This window comes from Panicum virgatum, chromosome 7K, assembly GCF_016808335.1.
Source record: "Panicum virgatum strain AP13 chromosome 7K, P.virgatum_v5, whole genome shotgun sequence".
NCBI classification, from domain to species: domain Eukaryota; kingdom Viridiplantae; phylum Streptophyta; class Magnoliopsida; order Poales; family Poaceae; genus Panicum; species Panicum virgatum.
In genome coordinates this window covers 34,808,254-34,828,743 of record NC_053142.1, presented here as the reverse complement: position 1 = coordinate 34,828,743, position 20,490 = coordinate 34,808,254, and the positions used below count along the sequence as shown (strand labels likewise).

Below are 20,490 nucleotides of genomic sequence, written 5' to 3'. Positions count from 1 at the left end.
AAAATCTTATGGCAAAAAAGGAAACAAACGACTCCGCTGGGGATCGAACCCAGAATCTCTGGTTCCGTAGACCAGCGCCTTATCCATTGGGCCACGGAGTCCTTGATGCTGTGGGGGAGGTTAAATTTATTTTGTAAAAAGTTAACATTGCATCACGTTTTTAAAAAACCGCAAACATTACTGAGCACCGAATAAGGTGCTTGTGGTTTTTACTTACAACAACTCTTACTCGGATGGAGAACACAGCCGACAAATTAAAGCGATTAACACTTGGAATGTCCCAGAAGGCTTTGTAAACGAACATCGCATTGGTCCTAGTACCAGTTGCGCTCCTAATGGTGTCAGTGCCACCCCTTTGGTCTCTAGCACTGGCACGATCGCCACAACGTATGGCAGTCATGATGGCGATCCAAGCCGCGTAGTAGATGAAGGTAGGGTTACTTAGCATGCACATCATGGAGAGGAACATAGGTATGAATGAACATGGCCCCCAGGTTAGCAGCCATGCCAACCGGCCGGATCTCCATGGGGAAACAAATATCTCGTTTGGGATCATCCAGGTCAGCAGCCCCTGTTAACCACCCAAACGACGCCAAGTACACGCATAATTTTCAGCCAACAAAATTCAGCGTCATGTCCGGTCCATAAATTATAGTCGGGGTCAGGTTTGTTTTGCTCAGGTCTAGATGCAAGTGATTTTGTCCATGGAAAACAAGCTCATTTTTCAGGTTTTGATCAAATTTGTGAACTAATGAGTAATGACCCTCTCTACATCAATCAGTTACCAACGTGAACTTGACATGGCGGATGATCATGATGAAGATGAACCGACAGTTAAGAACAGAGTCTTGCAGCGGTACACATAGAATGTGTTGCTGCCAGCCTGATTTCTCCAAAAACCACTAGGCTGAGAATCTGGGAATGAACATTAGGGGATGAATTGAAGAAAATTAAATTGATTATTTAACCATAAATTATAAATATAAAATAGGTACTACAACATACTTCATCCACATAGTGACATAGTACACTGCAACGAGCACTGCAAGGGCAACGAGAAACAGGTTCCACAAACCCAATGGCGGATGCAGTCTTGGTTGTTTGTGGTGTGTGTGTGTTGGGGGGGGGGGGGGGGGGTTGTCTTCTCTTCCTCCTCTACATTCATCTCTGTTTCCTTTTTCTTCCTTTTTTCTCCTCCTCCACCTCATGCTCCAATGGAGTTTCCAGGCTGGGGGGGGGGGGGGGGCGGGGGTTGTCTTCTCTTCCTCCTCTACATTCATCTCTGTTTCCTTTTTCTTCCTTTTTTCTCCTCCTCCACCTCATGCTCCAATGGAGTTTCCAGGCTGGGGGGTGCCCCAGCCCCCACGCTAGATCCACCCCTGCACAAATCCATCTCGACCTTCCTCTTCCAATAAGCGCGCCACAAGAAGTAGGGGACAAGTGTGATGTCACCATAGTCAGAATAACGCTCGATAGGAGAGAAATGTGGCCTGCGAAAGAATTGCATGCAAATAAAAATATAACATTTAATTAGCTCGTATGCCCCTGCACAAACCCATCTCAACCTTCTCTTCCAATAAGCGCGCCACAAGCAGTAGGGGACAAGTGTGATGGTCACCATAGCCAGAATAACGCTCGACCGGAGAGAAACATGGCCACGAAAGAATTGCATGCAAATGAAAAAATGACGTTTAATTACCTCATATGTTATTATATATATATAGACACACTAAATATACAGCGGCGGAGCCAAGGGGGTGCTGGGGGCTCAAGCTCCCTCTGTTGCTAGGTGCACCATACACACACATTTTCGTTCTCGCTTCCCACAAGAAAAATGGTTAATCAAGGCTTAATACACATTCTAAACATGGCTGTTTAAGTTAACTCCAATAATTCAACTATAGGTAGGGGAACACATATGTCACCCATAGTCATTCTAGTAATATCGAAAGCCGCAAAATCAAACATTGCAAGATTGAGCTTAGTAAATTACAACATATAGAAGTGTGAATATAAATAATCATATAGTTAACAAAATACATATAAAATGAACGGAGTACATCATGACATGAAAAGAATATGATGAGCAACATTGCATTGTTTTCCATAGTAGTAGTAGTGCTTAATAAAAGAAGTTTGAATTAGGCTAAAACTAGAATGATTTATTTTTTTGGGACAGAGGTGCTAGTAATAAAACTGTTTTTGGAGTTGTTTCTCGCAGTTTCAAAAGTTGCCTGCATGCTCTGTTTTTTTATGTAACAAAAAAAAAAGACTGTTTATTTGACCATCCGATGGGGGACCGTCCATCTAGTAGCAGTACCCAAAACTTACAAAAATCACGAAAAAGAAATGTGTACTTAATTTCGTGTTTAGTTGGCACACAACTCTTCCTCCGATGACGAACACAAGAGACAAACTGAAGCCATTCACAAACAGAACACGTCCGAGGAAGCTTGTCACCGCCACAAACGAGAAGCGTTGCATCATCTATCCGTCAGTTCACATCAGGGTTCCTCGTCGATCTTTGTTGGCGGCTGCACGAAGCGGCCCCAGTACCAGTGGCGCTCCCAGACGGCGCCCATGGCCTCGAGCGGCACCCCCTTGGTCTCCGGCAGGAACGCCGCCACGAAAGCGGTCATGACGGCGACCCAGGCCGCGTAGTAGATGAAGGTGGCGTACTTGAGCGCGCACAGCGTGGAGAGGAACGTCTGCGTGAGCAGGAACGTGGCGCCGAGGTTGACGGCCACGCTGATGCCCTGCCCCGCCGACCGGATCTCCACGGGGAATATCTCGCCGGGGATCACCCAGGTCAGCGGCCCCCACGACCACCCGAACGACGCCGAGAACACGCACGTCAGAGCCAGCACCGCCAGGGAGTAGGGCCTCGCCATCGCGGACCCGCCGTCGCCGCCGATCTGCGAGCCCATGATCCACGCCACCGCGACCTGGCAGGTGATCATGACGAACCCGCCGGTCAGGAGCAGCGGCCGGCGGCCGTACCGGTCGACGGTGACGGTGGAGACGAGCGTGGAGCCCAGGTTCACGGCGCCGAGGACGACGGCGCCCATGAGCGCGCCGTCGCTGCCGAAGCCGGCCGTCTGGAACAGCACGGGCGAGAAGAAGGCGATGACGATGACCCCCGTGAGCTGCTGGAACAGCGGCACCGCCACGGCCATCGCCAGGTGGTGGCGGTGCTCCCGCCGGAGGATCCTCCGGAACGCGCCCTCCTCGTGGGCGCGCGCCGCCTCGACGGCGCGGGACACGGCCTCCAGCTCGGCGCCCACGTCGGCCTTGGGGCCCCTGACGCGCCGGAGCGCGGCGCGGGCACCCCGTCGTGAAGGCGCCCCGCCACTTGGGCGGCGCCGTCTCCGCCAGGTACACCGGCGCCGCCTGCCATTATTGCCATGCGACATCACGTCACGTCACGTCACGTCTCGAGCTCGTGGGTCCAAGGTGTCACGCACGTATGACGTATGCAATCATCATGATAGATCACTCTACTTGCATTTGCATAACAACAGGTGTGGATTAAATTAAAGGTGATACGGAAAGGACAGGCAACTACTACTCCAAGAAAGCCGGATGCCTCGCTCACGAGCTGCATTGCAGCTACCGATCGAAAGGTGACGCGACTGTGCATCCACTATTCAATCAGCTTGGACGACGGGCTTGAGAGCGATGGGTCGGCTCAATCCAGGCTGTGTTTAGCCCCCCTGAAATCTTAGTAGTGCGAAAAAAAAGTTGTAGCACACTGTAGTATGTTTCGTGTGTGTGGTAGATATTGTCCTACTATGACCTAACTAGGCTCAAAAGATTCACCTCGCAACGTACATCAAAACTATACAATCAGTTTTTTTATTTACCTACATTTAGTACTCTATGTATGGGTCATTTGCTACATTTAATGTTTCGATGTGATGGAAATGTGATGAAGATGTGATGTTTTGTGGGGGTTTTTGTGGGAACTGAACACAGCCCCAGCCACGGGCTCTAGCTACCCTCGAGGGAGAGGGACAGGGACGTACAGGAAGCAATCAAGCAAATGAAGCAGGACGAGCGTCAGCACGCCGCACCGCAACAAACCATTCCGATCTTCATGGCCATGGCCACCTATCTACAGGCTAACAGTCCTACTCCCTTGTGCCTGGTGGCCACCAACACATAACTTCACGTGTTCTGATCTGTAGGAATTTTTGCCCGAGAGTAACCTTATTAAAACTCTAAAAAGAGTAACCATATTAGCAAACACTTGGACTCGCATCACATCATCAGTTCTGAAAAGAAACATTTGTCAAAAAAGTTTTGGTGCTGGGTTTAACTCATGTCGATAAGAACACTACGGCTCGAGTTGGCATTGTGATAGCTTTCCAAAAGTAAGACTGGGACTGTAGTAAAAAAATCCTACAACAAACTAGATTCCACAGCATATATATATATATATATATATATATATATATATATATATATATATAGAAGGCAAAAAACAAACTATTCCTAAGACGTCTTAGTTTTTTTAATTAGATATACTAGTATAAGAGGGTGCTTGAAAAAGTAGACATATTATTATTAGCGAGGGGTAGGTTAATTTGTTTAATACTTTAATTTGTAGCTCTATCTATACCTATAGAGATCCACAACAGACATCAGAGCCACGCCTGGAGTTCATGAGTTTATCCGTCACTCCTTTTTCTGCACAACGCACTTGCAATTTCTCTTGTATCCTGAGTAATGTTGTTAATTTTGTTGTTGCAAAATGAAAGGGTCACTTCGTTTGATCATTAACTGGAGCTACCTAGTTTTCATAGTTTGCACGAAAAGATTGGTTTGCACCTGATACGTTCTCATTTTATAACGAAAATGTGCAACGGGCCAATGGTATTACTACTATCTCAAAGCAATGTTTGTATCTCAATCTGCCTAAAGTTTTTTTTTGAAATTTAAGTCTGCCTAAAGTCATTAACGTTTTTCCCCTGAAGAACCTCTTCGGTTTTGTGTAGGCCCATAACCAGGCTCCAACTTAATGCCAATTTGCACGAGGGGGTTGGTTTGCATCTGATATGTTCCCGTTTGCCATATCATATCTCATACCAAACCAAAATGAAACAAAAACGGTGAGCTACTGGTACTTCGGTACTTCCGATACAGTTTAAGCAGCGAGAAAGAGTAGACTTTCTCCTTCAACTTAAAAGCAGTTTATCATTGTACTAAACACAGAATAGTTTAATCAGAATGAATTGCTGTTGAAACAACCGTTTCAAAGATTACAGCAGTGAAACTCTACCTGGTTGGTGAAGCCGATGCCGAAGCCGAGCAGCATGCGCCCGACGATGAGCATGGCGATGTTGACGGCGGCGGCGTTCACTGCCGCACCGGCGAAGAAGAGCGCGCCGCCGGCGAGCATGACGGCCTGCCTCCCGACCGCCTTGGTGACGCGGCTGGCCACGAGCGAGGCGGCCAGCCCGGCCAGGTAGAGCGAGGAGGTGAACGCCGTGAGGGCGTGGCTGTCGTAGACGCAGTACTGGTCCCGCCGCGCCGCGGCCATCCGGCGCAGCACCCCCGGGAAGAAGGCGGACAGGAAGGACTCCATGGCCGTGACGCCCCCCGAGATGCCGATGTCGTAGCCGAAGATGAGGCCGCCGGACGCCGCCATGAGGCAGGTAACGACGACGGAGAAGGTCACGCGCCCGCCGTAGTCCGCGGACGGCGCCGCGCCCGCCACGGCGAACCCGCCCCCGGCCATTCTTGCGGCTCGATCACTCGCGCGCGCGCGCCGGCTCACGTGCTGCAAGCCTACCGACCTGTCGTCAGGGGACAGCTAGGCTGATGCACTGGGGCAGTGAGGCAGTGACCAGGTGCTGCAGCACTGCTATATACAAGCGACCGCTCTGCTTCAACGTGAGCAATTTTTGGCCCTGTGTTCAGTTCCCACTGTAAACGCAAAAACAAAAAAACGTAAAATTTTGTGAAGGAATTTTGCTAATTTAAAGTACTAAATGAAGTCTATTTATAAAACTTTTTGCATAGATAGGCTGTAAATCGCGAGACGAATCTAATGAGCTTACTTAACCCATAATTTGCAACAGTAATGCTACAGTAACAGTCCGCTAATTATTGATTAATCATAGATTAATTAGCATCATTAGATTCGTCTCGCGATTTACAACACATCTATGCAAAAAGTTTTGTAAATAAACTTCATTTAATTATTCAAATTAGCAAGATTTCGTCGCAAAAAAAATTTACGTTTACATGGCAAGGAACTAAACAGGCCTTTGTCATGTGAGCGCCTTCATTCCCTCACCAGATTATTCAATTCTCGAGCAAGCTCCCAGTGATCTTGAATCTGTCAGTCACAAGCTCGTAGCTACCCCCGGATCGCGACGTGTGAAGAATCAAATGAGGCCCTGTCTAGATCTTTACTCGTAAACACAAAAAAAAAACGTCACATTAAATATTGGGACACATGTATGGAGTATTAAATGAAGTCTATTTACAAAACTTTTTGCATGAATGGGCTGTAAATCGCGATACGAATCTAATGAGCCTACTTAATCTATGATTTGCAACAGTGATGCTACAGTAACAATCCGCTAATTATGGATTAATTATAGATTAATTAGCATCATTAGATTCGTCTCGCGATTTACAACCCATCAATACAAAAATTTTTGTAAATAGACTTTATTTAATACTTCAAATTAGCAAGATTCCAACACAAAATTTTTACGTGTAAAAAACTAAACACGACCTGAAGCGCCTGCCGGGGTTCCGCAATGCTTGCCAGGGATCCATCCAGTCGGCTGTCTGCCTGTCAGCCTTGTGGCTGGTACTTTGCTCGTTCCTTGCCCTGAGGTTCCTGTGATGGTAGACTCTGTCTCCTGCAGGGTGCGCTACTGTACTATGATTTCATTCCTCCGGAGAAATTGAAGAGGGAAAACACCGGAGAAAAATCCAATGAGATTACTGGGCCGCCAGAACGCGATGGATAAAATGCCCTTGGGCTTGTCGGAGGCGTGGGCACGCTGCTTAGAGGCCCACCTTGGGCCTCTGGGCCGAAATAATTTTGCCCCTCTTTTCCGGAAATCTTATTATCTTTTGGAATTGTTTCTTTATCACTTTTCACTGTTTGAGATTCATGCAATACGGGCTAGCCATCAAATTTTTTAGCTCTACCACCATCTCATCTCCTCCAGCTGTCCCTCCGCTCCCTCGCCTTCCCCCTCCGGGCACCGCCGCCACCGCACCAGCTTCTCGCCGCGCGCCGCCACCCTCATCCCTGCTTCCCGCCACCGCCCATGCTTCCCGCCGCCACTGGAGAAGAAGATGAAATAAAATAATGTTGATCTAGAGTTTTAATAAATGTTGAATCTGTTCTATTGAGATGTTGAAATAATTTGAAAAAATATTGAAGGTAGTATTTTTCTCCGGCAGTGGGGGTGCGGCAAAAGTCTAGAAGGGCACGGCAGAGGTGGTGTGTCCGACTGGGCAGTTGGTGGGCGGTTCGATCGTCGGCCGGGTCGCCGTTGGCTGCAGGCGGGGGGGTCCTGGTGATAGAGCGGCAGGCAGCTGTGGCGCCATGGGCCGTGGGGGAGGTGGGACGTTGGCCGGTGACAAAGGTGGTGCCGATGCGGATGGCAGAGTTTGAGAGGAAGAAGGATGAGGAAAGAAGAGAAAAAAATAGATAAAGAAGGAAAGAGGAAGAACAGAATAGGTGGGGTCCAGTGTTCGCTGGTCGCGAACACGAGTCCGCTAGCGGCTTCCTGCCCCCGCCATGGCTATATCCCACAGTCTTTTGACCACGTCATGACTCTGGATCCGGCACCCGTGCTCTTCGGCTTCCGCAACGCTTACTCCCTCCGGTGGCTAGTGGCCTAGCCCTCTCTCCATCATGCTCTATGCTTCTCCGACCTCGTTCTTAGGGCGGCGTGTGGGTTGACACGCGATCGGCTTCCATGGCGATGCACATGACGACGGCGGCGAACGGGATGCCGATGGTGGCATGTTCCATGTTGGCGTAGGAGCACCTCCTAGAACAGCGATGGGGCGCGGTGGCCAAGAGCCAAGGCGTCCAAGTTCAAGAAGGCTTGTGCAAATGTTGAATCATTTTTTTCAAGAAGATCCCTAAATTGAATCGCGATCCAAATTAGAAGATATTCTGCAAATACTTCTTTCGTTAATTTATATGAAGGTTTCTAAATCAGATCGCAATTTATATTCACGATCCAAATTAGGATTGAGATCCTCTGCAATCGACTGTAGTGACTGACACATGCGCCTGATGGGCCCTCGGGCTTGCGTGCAGCAGTCAGGCTGCAAAGGAGTTGATTCTGCAAATTAGGTCAATCTCAGTGGGAGTGTCATCGACACAGTTAACTAGACTGAAATATTAAGAACCGTGCCAATGGAGAGTTATCACCATGACACTCCTCTTATATTTTATGATACTCCTCTTTTCTCTCTCCTCATACTATTGGTACATATTAACAAATTTAATGTCATGACACTTTTATAACATTCTCCACTAAAATTGGCCAGTGAGTTTTCGGGCAGCGCCGGAGCAGGCAACACAGCTCGCTGCCGCCAGTGAACTCCTCTATTCCTGTGCGCCCCGCTTGGGCCTCGGCGGGCACCCAGTCGCCTACATCTGGAGGCGAAGGCCAGTTGACAGAGCAGGCTGCTGGCAAGCCACTGTTCATTGTCAGATCCGTAAATCGCCAATTCGTTAGGATCGGTCTCGCGCAGTACATGACGTGTCGCCAGTCGCCACTCGCCACGGTTGATATTTCCGCTATTTTTTCCCCCGCGACGGTGGTCCATCACGGCCCAGCTACCCCGCGATCGGCGATTGGACGGCGCTAGCACATCATCCGGACCGTTGCCTAAAAAGCACGTGGCGTGACCCAGGCACCGCGGTACAAGCTGGCTGATGCCGGCGTCCTGGCCGTCGGGGGTCGCAGATCCGACGGCGATGCCCGTCTCCGTGGCAGGTATTTTTTTTTCTCACACCAGTACCATTCAGCAGACACCAGCCAGATAGTTATATTTTTCTCTCATAATAAATCAGCACCAACCACGTCACAACCAACACACAGGCATCAGATCGGAGGGCGCACGGCGACAGATCGATCCATGGGGCCGGGTTTTGTCAGTTCACACCCACCGACGCGACCTGTATAGGAGTAGAGTAATCGAGGGCGTGTGGAGTTTTTGGTTGGTTTAGTTTGGTGGCCTGGTGGGGGATTAGACGGATAGGCTCCTCGTGCTCCTCGCGCGCCGCCGCCTGCAGCAATCCCGACGACCGGGCTCCGGAGCGAGCAGAGCCCACGGTTCGGCGAGGCAGAGGGCGGTGCGGTGGCGCCGCCCGCGCGGCTCGGCGCGTCCCAGCAGGTGAGTGCGCACGAACGAGCTAAGCAATTTGCAGGCGCGCGTTCTTGGGATTCGGGTTACTCGGTAGTATTACTGAAGCGGTCATGTGTTGCCGCCGTCTGCAGCTCGCACAGGCCGCCGCCCGCCGGGGTGGGGACGACGAACAAGCTAGCCGCAGAGGCGCCGCGGCGTCCAGGTGGTCTCGTCGGCGCGTCCTGCGGAGCGCGTAGGAGAACTCGCCGCCGCCAGCCAGCATGGCGAGTCGCGGCGGTGGACGGGAGTGACCGACCGATGCAGCACGCGCAGGGGCAGAGCAGAGCTGAGCTGAGCATCGCGCGAGGTGAGTAAACAACTTGCTCGTCGCGTCACCCGGCTCCATCCATGCCACGCGACTCTCTGTTCCACTTTACCCTTCCTCCCCATTTGGTGCTGGCACCTTCGTACACTCCGTACACACTAGTAGGAAAACGCGGCACTGGGGCTTTGCGTTGATGCGACTCGAGTGCCTCATCCTTGGGATGGTGGTCGGCCGGCTCGGCAAGCTTTGGCAATGGAGGTACGGAGCACTGACTAGCTAGCCTATTGGTAGTTGCCAAAGGCGCTGCTGCTGCTGTCTCCACGTTTCTGCTCTCTCTCTCCCTGCAATAGCTCAACAGTCCCCATGAGTCCACGATCGGCTCGCCGGCAACATGATGATGGCGTCGTCCTCCGCTACCCACGCAATTGCCGATTGGCGAGGGAAAAGTTGAAGCTGGATGCGAAACATCCCAAGCTTCACCTTTCTTTTGCGGACATCAATTAAAGATCGATACATTCATCAGTTCACCCCGTGTAGATCCGTTTTATGTCGATTAGGTTTCGTGTTGTAGGTTTTCTTTTTCTTTTTTATCTGAAAGACAAACGAGTGCTGCGAATTGTCGTTGCTAGATGTGACGCCTCAACTGTTGTACGATTCCCCAATTTCTGAGTTGATAGCACACAAAATGTGTTAGCACAACAAATTGTAGAGTATCAGGGAGAGGGTTTAGGATGATGCTGGGATGCGAGCAGATAAGAGACCTGTTGTCAGCCAATGGAATGCGGAGCCAGGATTGTCCTGGGCCATCATGGTGCCTGAGCCCAGCACCACCTGGGCTGTGTTGTGGGGTTCGTAGGGTGAGTCGGTAAGGGCAAGTGACTAGTTAGTTTTCTTGCTCCTTCCTCCAAAAGAAATGGTTATCTTCCTCCTAGACCACGCGTACGCGTTTCGAGTTCTGAATCCGTATCATTTTGGCCGTCGAATTATTCAGCATCAGTGACAGACGAAGACGTTCTGAATTTGAGTATTTGATTGACACAGGGCAAGCTAGCGGCACCATGATATTCCAGTCACTGTGCCTTGGCGTCCTGCCATTGCTGGACGCCGTCGGCGGTCTGGTTGCCGGTTTCCGCAGCTCCGTCGCCCTTCCTAGCCCGAGTCACGGTGCCCAGTTCACCCATGTCCTCGGCGACGAGGAGACAGATGTGGCTAAATCCAGCCACGCCGCCGAGGACGGCGACCCTCTCGACCTGTGGCGGCTCTGGACGCTGGATCTGCTCGACACCAGCCACGTCCACGCCGACCTGGTGTTCCCGTGCGCGTGCACTGTCGACAGCACTCCTCCGCGCTCGCAACGATCCCAGGCGAAGCAGCGGAGGAGGAGAGCCGCCATCGGAGGCAGGAGCAGCCGCGACGGCGGCTCGTTCCGGCGGCTGGCGGCGAGGCACGAGCGGCACCTGATGTACGCCGTGGTGGTGGCCATGCTGCAGGTGTTCCTGCGCCTGACGCGCGCCAACGCCACCACGCTGCTCCTGCCGATGCTGGCGCAGGCCGCGGGCCGCGGGCGCGCCGCCGCCCGGGCCGGCGACGCCGTGCTGGTGCTGGTGAACACCTGCGGCGTCCTCGGGTCCGCCCTCGCCGCCAGGAAGTTCGGCAGGGAGGCCATGTGCGCCATCAGCGGCGTCCTCATCGTCTTCTGCCAGGTGCGTGCGTACGCTTCTGGGTTTTCTTTTTCTGTACGTGCGGACGCACAGCTCGACATGGATTCTAACGAGAAAATAGGGTGCTCCGGCAGGTCGCGGTGCCGGCGATCATGGGTGCCGCGCACGCGGGGCTGAGCGGCGGCGGCGCGCGGATGGCGGGCGGGCACGCGGCGGGGATGTTCGCGCTGGCGTGCGCCGTGTCGGGCGGGTTCAGCTGGGCGTGGGGCGCGCTGTTCTGGGCCGTGCCGGGCGAGGGCATCCGGTCCGCGGGGCAGGCGGCCGGCGCGGCGCTCGGCTTCGGCCTCGGCTTCGCGCAGATGCAGTGCTTCCTCCTCACGCTGCGCCAGCTCAAGCACGCCGCCTTCGCCTACTACGCCGTCTGGATCTGGTCCTGAGAACCCGTGTGGCCGCCCCGGCGATGCCGATGCGCGCGCGCGCGCGTGCACCCCCACCCGTTGACACGCCGCATCTCGATCGCGGGGTTCGGGAACTTTGAGGAGGCTGGTCCTGGCCGATCGCATCGTATCTGCCGCGGCTGCAGCTGTGCTCTTGCTCGCCGGTGACGGGGACGGACGGCGACCCGAGCATGGTGGCGCCACAATACTGCGCTCTCGTGTTCGCTGCCCTCGTCCGGCGACTTCAAGTGATCGACGAAGCAAAGCCACGCCCACGCGCATCGATCCGTCCTCGCCCGTGAGCGTGAGCCAATGAACTTGGCATGCATCTCGATACTCTGTGTATAATGCGTCGCACTACAGACGGGACACAAGGATAGAGACGTATCCTCTCTATTTTTTCTGCGTGGCGCGCCCGCGACACTCTACATGATTAAAGGTCGATACTCGATCAAAGATGTAAAGTTCTGAATTGCTGCTGAATTGCTGAATGCTGGGGGTAGTTTCGTTTAAGGAACCAGGGATTGTAATTAAATTTAGAACTTTGAGAAAGAAATGAATGAACGAGCAATGCAGGACGAACTACATGAACCTTTCATGAACGCGGATGCACCTAAGTTCACATCAGAGAGACTCGAACTCGGATGATCTTTGCAAGTTCTTCAGACTCAGAACTTGAGAGGTCAGAGGATCAACTGATTCGTTCGTTGGATGAGGCCCTGAATGATGCTGTACTGCTGTCGAACAAACACCTTTGGTAGCCGAATTTATACTGCCAGTATGCAGTACAGTACCATGCTAAGCACTGATATGCCCTTACCAAATTAGCACAGGGTAGGGGTACCACCGCAGTGCACAGATTCGGCGTTACCGGAAGCTTTAGCCCCCATCCGACCCTAGTGCGGCTAGCTTGTCACTCACGCGACTTTGGAGCTCGGCCCCGCCGCCGGTCTAATCCCGCGCCGTGCCCGGAAAGTCAGGTGACCACCTCCATGACCGGGGTGGTGGTGCCGTTGCATCAGCCGTCGCTCCATCGCTCGGCTAGCTGGCCGCACCGCGCGCGGGCACGGACAAGGCCAGGGCGAGGCCACAAGTGCAGCGCACGGCCGGCGGGCGCGCGAGGCCACAACTGGCCGGGCGACACAACAAGTGACCGGCCGGGCGCCGCCACGCCGGGGGATAGGCCAGGTGCAGCGTACGGCGGGCGCGCACGGCCGCCGCCACTGGCCGGGCGACACGAGCAGCGGCGTGGCCGCGACGCGCCGGAGAGGGACAACCGGTCGGACAGGAACACATCATGGCTTCACCTACGCTTTGGTTGACCCGAGCGCGAGCTGTGTGATCCCGGGGCCGGGGGAGAGAGGGATTTCAGCGAGGACCATGATGGCGCGGTGGCCGGCCGGCCGTCCGCCCGATCGGAGTGGGACGGGACGATGAGGAGCGTGGGTTTTTGTCATCTGTGCCGCGCGCGAGCGCTAGCTTTTGGGAGCCGCGGCATGTGAGCGGCCAGCGCCGTTACTCCTTCGGCCGTGTCACGGTCTGCTAGTGGCGCTATCACCCACCGGCCGCAGCAGTAGCCGCGGGACAGAGGCGGAGCTCCCCATGCGGCACGGTGGGGCAGCTGCCCCACCTACCGCCGGAGTAGATCCCCTAGTACCCTTCTGTCTTCCTCCCCTCCGGCCAACGAAGGAGCGGCGGCGTCCAGCGTTCGATGTGCCGAGAAGACGAGAGCACAGCCGTCCGCGTCCAACGAAGGAAATACGCTTCAGCAGTTCGGCCACCATTCAGGAAAGGAAGAAGGGCCCAATAAGGCCCAATCGCCCCAAGTTGAAGTGCCCCCAACCGGCAGAGGCAAAACCTATACCCAGCGGCGCTCGACCTCGACCTCGACAACCTGTCCAGCTCTAGCGAGCGCTCGGGGTTGCCAGCCGCCACCGCATTAGGAGCTCCACGCCGCGTGGCTGGTCGCTTGCTTGCCGTATCCGCCCGCCCGCCTCGTGCTGCTGCCGCCTGCAGTCTGCTGGCTGCCGGCTCGCCGCTCGCCTCGCCTCAGCTGCCCCGCGCTGCGCGCCGCCGCTGCCCGCGTGGTGCTCGCCGCTAGCATTCTGTGCTCGTGGCTGTCGCGCAGGACGAAGGCTGGGCAGACGCGCCGAAGCTGCCGCACGCTGGCCGGAGCCCGAAAGGGGCAAGGGAGGCGCCAAGGCAGGCAGCCGGGTGCCCGGGCGCCGGCCAGTGCCAGGGTCCAGTCGGCGCTCAGGCTGAGCAGGTTGCTGCTGGCGGCTGCAGTGCAGGCTGCTGCTCTGAATCTCTGATGGAGGAGGTGGGTGATGTTGGCACTGGATTGTTGAATTTTGATCTTCAAATATTACACACAAAGTCACTAACTGATCTGTTCTTCAAATTTACAGCTATGTTAGCTCTTGGATTGTTGAATTTTGGTCTTTAATTTGAACACTTGTTCTTGTTTAGTTGGTCTTCATTGAATTAATGGACTACTATATCTTCAAATGAGAGGTGCCATCATCAATCATTATCTGAATTTGCCACAGATTAGCTATTGATGTGTGTCCTTTCGATGTCATTAAAAGGTTTTATCTGCAATGCGCCCCACCTAGATTTTTGTTCGAGCTCCGCCACTACCGCGGGATATATAGATCAATGAGATTTACCGGTCAAGTGGCCATCAATCCATCTTTTCTTCTAATAAAGAAAAGCAAGTGAGAGCCTGTTCGGATGAACTAAAGCGGCTGGGCTGGCTGAGCGGCTGCGACGGGACGAGTAACGACGTTAATGACCAAAAAGCTGCTTTTTCAACCCGCGATGGCAAACAACCCCTACTCCCACGCCGCACACGCTCCGCCTCCATCCGCACGCTGCTCCGCGCCGCCGCCTGGCGCCGCACCCCTGGCTCAGCCCGACACTGGCCTACTCCGGCACCTCCTCTAGCACCTGCTGCTCGCCATCTTCGCTCTCCCCCCTTCAATGCCGACGGGTCCGCTTCCGCGCCATCCGCCTTGCTCCTCTGCGGCAAAGGCACTCCGTCGGCGAGCGACCCAGCCGCAGCGCGCAGATGGAGCCGTAGGCCCCCTGCTCCTACTCCCCCGCGCCGTCGGTCGGGACCGGCTGCTCCGCCCCGACTCCTCTGCGCGACCCCTACCCTCCACATCCTTGCCGCGCTCTGGGCCGGCCGCCCCGCCCCTGCCCTTCGCGCCGCCGTCATGCTCCGCACCACCGCCGCGCTACGGGCCGGGCGCACCGCCCCTGCCCTCCACGCCGCCGTGGCGCTCCGCGCCGCCGCCGCGCTACAGGCTGGCGATAAGAGAGAGAGAGAGAGAGAGAGTGGGTTCTTGTTGGCGATAAGAGAGAGTGGATGAACAAGCAACTGGACAGAAATTTTTTTTATTAGTCTTAGGACTCACACACTCTCTTTTCCGTTAACAGATGCTAGCGACATTACTCGTCCCATTCGAGCCAGCCAGCCAGCCCAGCCGGTTTAGTTCATCCGAACAGGGTCGGTTTAGTTCAATTCCTGTATTTTCGCAGGTACATGTAGTGACATATAGTGCGGTAGTGCAGCACCCAGGTGAAAGGTGCTGGCCAACCCAAGCTCGGATTACGGGTCTGAGGGTCTCATAAAAAGGAGTCTTCTTTGCACGTGGCTATTTCCATAGTGGCAAAATAGGCGTTTTAGTCCGTCAACTTTAATTGAGGGTCAAGTTCATCCCTCAACTTTTAGATAAGCCAATATAGTTTCTTAACTTTCATTTTTGGGTCAAACTCATTCTTGTGCTATATTCTACTCCATAATAACATGAGATTTATGCAAAAAGTCATCTTTACCCTTGTCTTCTTCCCCTTATAAATTCCTCAGTAACTTTCTATTACTAAAAAATTGCTAATGCAAGCAAATTATTGTAGTGGCATCAACATCAATGCATTTAGGTGCTGAATATCATGAGTGTTAATTTTGAAATAGAATTTTATATATCCATACATTGTATTGTATTGCAGGCGCATGCTGAGTGTAATTGAGGGGGAAGAATAAGCCAAGGGTAAAAGAATTTTTTGCATTTATATCATATTATTATGGAGGATAATATCAACATAAGGAAAGGGTATGATCCTAAAACAAAACTTGAGAGACTATATTGGTCAATTTGAAAATTGAGGGACGAATTTGACCCTTATAATAAAGTTAAGGGACCAAAATAGCTATTTTGCCTTCCATAATTATACTAGATGCAGGCACGTCACGGGTAGCTGGCTTTCTAGGGTATTTTCTCGGTCCTGCAGCTCGAAAAAGTTTCTTCTTGTTGGAATACCTCAGGACGTACAACCTTTGTACCTTGGAGGTAGATGTAGACCAGACGTATCTCAACATACTCCCTCCGTATTATAAAAAAAAGTCGTTTCGGACATTGACACGGTCTTTAAAAACAATTTTAATCACAAACTTTTTTCTATAAAAAATTTATAAAATATAATCAACATATATTTTTCCGAAAACTACATTTCAAGCTGAATATACTTATATTATATCACTTTTATATTTTCAAACTCAACCCAAAATAATTGATTTATAGTTAAAGTATAAAATGTTTGACTTAAGATAAAACTCAAAACGACTTCTATACAATGCGGAGGGAGTGTATATTTTTCTACTCATGGTTCTTAGTCTAACCGTTAGTTTTCAAGGTTGAGGAAATCACCATGGCCACCTAGTTGACGACAAGTATATCATCTACCACTGAAAGAATTAATAGATCCAGCTTAAATTCTAAAATATCAATATATTTTTGACCCGACCAGATAGTCAGATTCTAGCATTAGAAATTTTGTCAATCGAGTTACCCTCAATCCGCTGCTCGTCGTACCATTCTCTTCCCGCATCTTGGCCGGTTTCCATTGCCACATCCGCAACCATCTTCCACTGCTAGATGTTAGCACCGTGTAGTGGCAGTTGTAGCAATGACACGGGTAGGATATATATAAGATGGGCAAAAGCTTTGGAAACACTCTCATCGCGGTGGACTGGTGGAGTGACGCAATAATCAGGAGTTGAAAAAGCAGGCTGCGAAGACCCAAACACAGCAACACCGCACGCACACCACCCATGTCGCGGTCGCGCTCGCCTAACCCAAAACGTAGCGCGCTTGCTTGACGGATGATGGGAGCCGCGCGCGGACGCAGCATGACTTGCAGTTGCAGAGTAGCTAGGAGAACGCGACGGCCATGCCCGCAGCGGAGCACCGGGCGGCAGGCTGCACGGCCGCGTCGATCGAGCACTCCACCACCGCCCTCTACACTCTAGCGGCGGCTAGCTAGCTAGCACCAGTTACATTTGACGCGCGATTAGGATTAGAATAGTATTATCTACCAAACAATCGTGCCCTGATCATGACGCGTCCACTTGACTGTGTAGACCAATAATCACTGCTAGTCTGCTACTCCGATCCTGTGCTCCGTGATCATATCTCACCGGCCACCATGTAAAGGCGCACGCACGCATGTTATCGTTCTGCAGTAGAAATTAAGATTATTCTGACGGTGGTTTTGTTCCGAGCAGATACTTTACTATACGTGAGAAACATATCAAGATATATATACGTGTTCCTAATATTTTAGATAGAAAAAATGTTTTTACATATGTTCTGTTTGCACTTTACAACTTCGCAGACGTATTGCGAATTTGTATTCTCTTTCTTTCATAAAATAATATCAAATGTCTTCGTTTTTTAGTTTGACCATGTTTTCTGAAAAAAATTATAACATACTCCCTCCGTCCCACAAAGAGTGTAGTTTTAGGAAATTTCAGACACATTACTTATCTAAACAAATGACTTTGTTACCCCTAATTATTTCTACCAATTATGATTGAAAACCGCATTATTTATTTGGTTTTCTAGAAATGTAGGGTATTCACTACCGGAAAACGGTATTTTGCCGTGTGCTAGAATCTTCGCCGTGTGCATTATTTCGGGCACACGACGAAGACCTTTTTTACCGTGTGTCGCCAGAAGAACACACGGCAAAGCAAAAACACACAGGAAACCTTACTCTTCGCCGTGTGCCAAGGGCCATCACACGGCAAACCTTGCTCTCTCGCCGTGTGCCAGAACCAAGGACACACGGCGAAGTCTGAAAGTTCACCGTGTGTCCACGGTGCAGACACACGGCGAACAGACGCCGACGCCGTCAGCTAGCCCGGACGGCGTCTTCTCGCTTTTTTTCGCCGTGCGCCTATATATACACACGGCGAAAAGGTTCGCCGTGTGCGCGACTTTTGACCACGGCAAACAAGGGCTTCGCCGTCCCTGTAGCGGCCGTCGGCGCTTTGCCATCGGCGAACAGAAATGTCATGCTACTTTAATATTAGCACATATTTAGTTAACCAAATAGAGTCCCAATACTTAATAATTAGGGTAATTAGGGGTAGGAGAGTCTTTTATATAGCCATAATTTATTCTAAAAACTCCAGAATGCCTTATATTTGGTGACGGAGGGAGTAATATTGGAGTCTTCGGGTTTGGATTTGACTAGTATTTAGTTAGCTGCCTAGAAAATACGTGCAGAATGTGGAGTGTGTTGACCGGATTTCAAGAGCTCGGCTTCCTCTGACAGCACGGTGTGAGTGACAGCGGCAATGTGCTGTCAGAGGAGCCAGAGTTGGAGGATGAGAGAGGAAGAGAAGAGTGAGAAAAAAGATTTGATGCTACAATGTAATAGTGTTGCTACAGTACTGTCCCCATGTCAGATGGAGCCCAAGCCTTTTTTGCGAAACAGGGTAGATTATAGGGCTGGAAACGAGCCGAGCCGAACCAGGCTCGGCTCGGTCATCTAGTGAGTCGAGCCTGGCTCGGCTCGGTAATTTCACGAGCCGTTGAAAGAGGTTCGGCTCGGCTCGTTATCGGCTCGCGAGCCGGCGCGAGCCGGCTCGAGCTGGCTCACGAGCCACAGCTAGTTATTGCATATTTGCATCACAGTTCACAGATTCACAGATCACATACAAGAGTGCAACCACATCAAGATTTCAACAGTACCACATAAAGATTTTAACAGTAATATATCAAGATTTTAACAGTACCATAGCCACAACAAGGTAAAATGAAGAGAAAACATTTTAAATTACATGACAATTGACAAGTGGTCCATAGGTGGCTCAGCTCGCGAGCCGGCTCGCGAGCCAGAGCGAGCTGGCTTGGCTCGGCTTGGTATTTTAGCGAGCCGAGAAATGAGGCTCGGCTCGGCTCGTTCCAGGCTCGCGAGCCGCTCCGAGCCCGAGCCGGCTCGCGAGCCGCGATCTTTTTTTCCAGTCCTAGTAGATTATATTAATGAAGCACAGTACATCCCCCTTTTACATAAAGGACCCTACAAGAAATAGAAATTACATCGAGGTCCACAACATCGTCTTATCCGATGAGCAGCTCTGCCTACCCAATCCGGAAGCAAATCCACCCGTCGCCATCGCCGGAGACTCCAAAGCATTTGGTCCGCCGCAACTTCCAGCGCCCCAGACCCACTGGGACACATTTTCCTCTGAACGAGCGTCGGCGATCTCCGCACCATGGCCAACGGAGGAAGCAAATCCGACGCCGCCACGCCGGAAAGAAGTCTAGGAAGGACGACGATGAGCTCGCCGGCCAACCAGACAAGGACCCCAACAAGGGGGGAAGACCATAGCTCTACCCCGCACGCTAGAAGGTAGAGAAGATCTAACCTCACAAGCAGCCCACCGTGGATGGCGGCGCCACCGGTGACGTCAACGGAGACTGCAAGGAGGAGCAAAAGGCTCCTGCGACCCTCGCCGGAGACGACGCCGACACCGCCGCCGCCGCCGCTGGAGAAGCACAGGAGAAAGGAAACCAAAGCCGACGACTCGCACGCCATCGCCGGCCTGCTCGCCATCGCCGGTAAACGAGCTAGTAGAGAATATCTACAGCTATACAGGTTCCACGCGCCAAGATGCCGGGCTCCCCTACCCGCTCCGCCGGCCGGAGGCCGCCGGAGGGTAGGGAGCCGGCAGATCGGCGGGTTAAAGGCGCTCGCCTGCTTTTCGCCCTCTCTTTCCTGTAGCAGCAAGAAGGGGGGAGAAGCAGCGAGAAGATTGATCTTGCGTTGATTTCAGTAAAGGTGACTTGGTCGCCTTTGCCTGAGCCCAAGCCTCTTGGAGCCACACCAAACACCAATATATCCCTCAACCCCGAGCTGTGTTTTTTGGGGGTGTTTTATCAACATGTACACTGCCTTTATTTATTCGTGACATTTGTTTGACGTGCAGAAAACGTATACTAACGGTCTAACAAGCAACAACTTATATAGCATAGTTTATAGAAGAAAGGCTTGTACTACCTTCCTCCTTATTTGGTTGCTCCAGGTATATCATCTTGAGTCCGTTGCATATAGTCCAAACTTTCCAGCACAAAATGGGGAAGGGCAGTTACTTGCTCCCCTGGTCCTCTGTTTCTAGAATATACAAACATAAATGTCCAGAGGGCACTATGGTAACTTACTCTCTCAATTTGGAACAAGATGATCAGCTTGTCCTGGACGCCATAAATATCTAAAAACGGAGGAGCACAACAAGCAAAAGAGTCGGTTTTACCATCCTTTAAGAGATATTTAGAGATATAAGTGCTCCCAAAATAAAGTAACACTACCCATGCCCAGGGATAAGTGATGTCGGGTTGTCTTAAGTTAACCTCTTCAAACCAGAGGCGAAGCTAGATCC

At 51.9% G+C, this 20,490-nt stretch overlaps 1 protein-coding gene, 1 non-coding gene and 1 pseudogene across 3 annotated transcripts; 1 reads left to right on the top strand and 2 right to left on the bottom strand.

Moving 5' to 3' along the window:
• Nucleotides 1-28: 28 nt before the first annotated feature.
• TRNAR-ACG lies at nt 29-101 on the bottom strand. Its single transcript has one exon. It is a non-coding gene; the product is annotated as a tRNA-Arg (tRNA).
• Nucleotides 102-2,336: 2,235 nt separating this feature from the next.
• Nucleotides 2,337-5,821, bottom strand: LOC120642263 (annotated as a pseudogene).
• Nucleotides 5,822-9,166: 3,345 nt separating this feature from the next.
• LOC120642261 (sugar transport protein MST1-like) lies at nt 9,167-12,347 on the top strand. Of its 2 annotated transcripts, XM_039918721.1 has the most exons (4): nt 9,167-9,387; nt 9,492-9,706; nt 10,706-11,367; nt 11,460-12,347. In XM_039918721.1, exons 2-4 carry the CDS (start codon nt 9,658-9,660, stop codon nt 11,760-11,762), a joined length of 1,014 nt encoding a protein of 337 aa, XP_039774655.1. In that variant the 5' UTR covers nt 9,167-9,387; nt 9,492-9,657; the 3' UTR covers nt 11,763-12,347. The 2 variants fall into 2 exon arrangements, with proteins under 2 accessions (XP_039774655.1, XP_039774656.1); XM_039918722.1 differs by lacking the exons at nt 9,167-9,387; nt 9,492-9,706 and adding an exon at nt 9,714-10,603.
• Nucleotides 12,348-20,490: the final 8,143 nt, after the last annotated feature.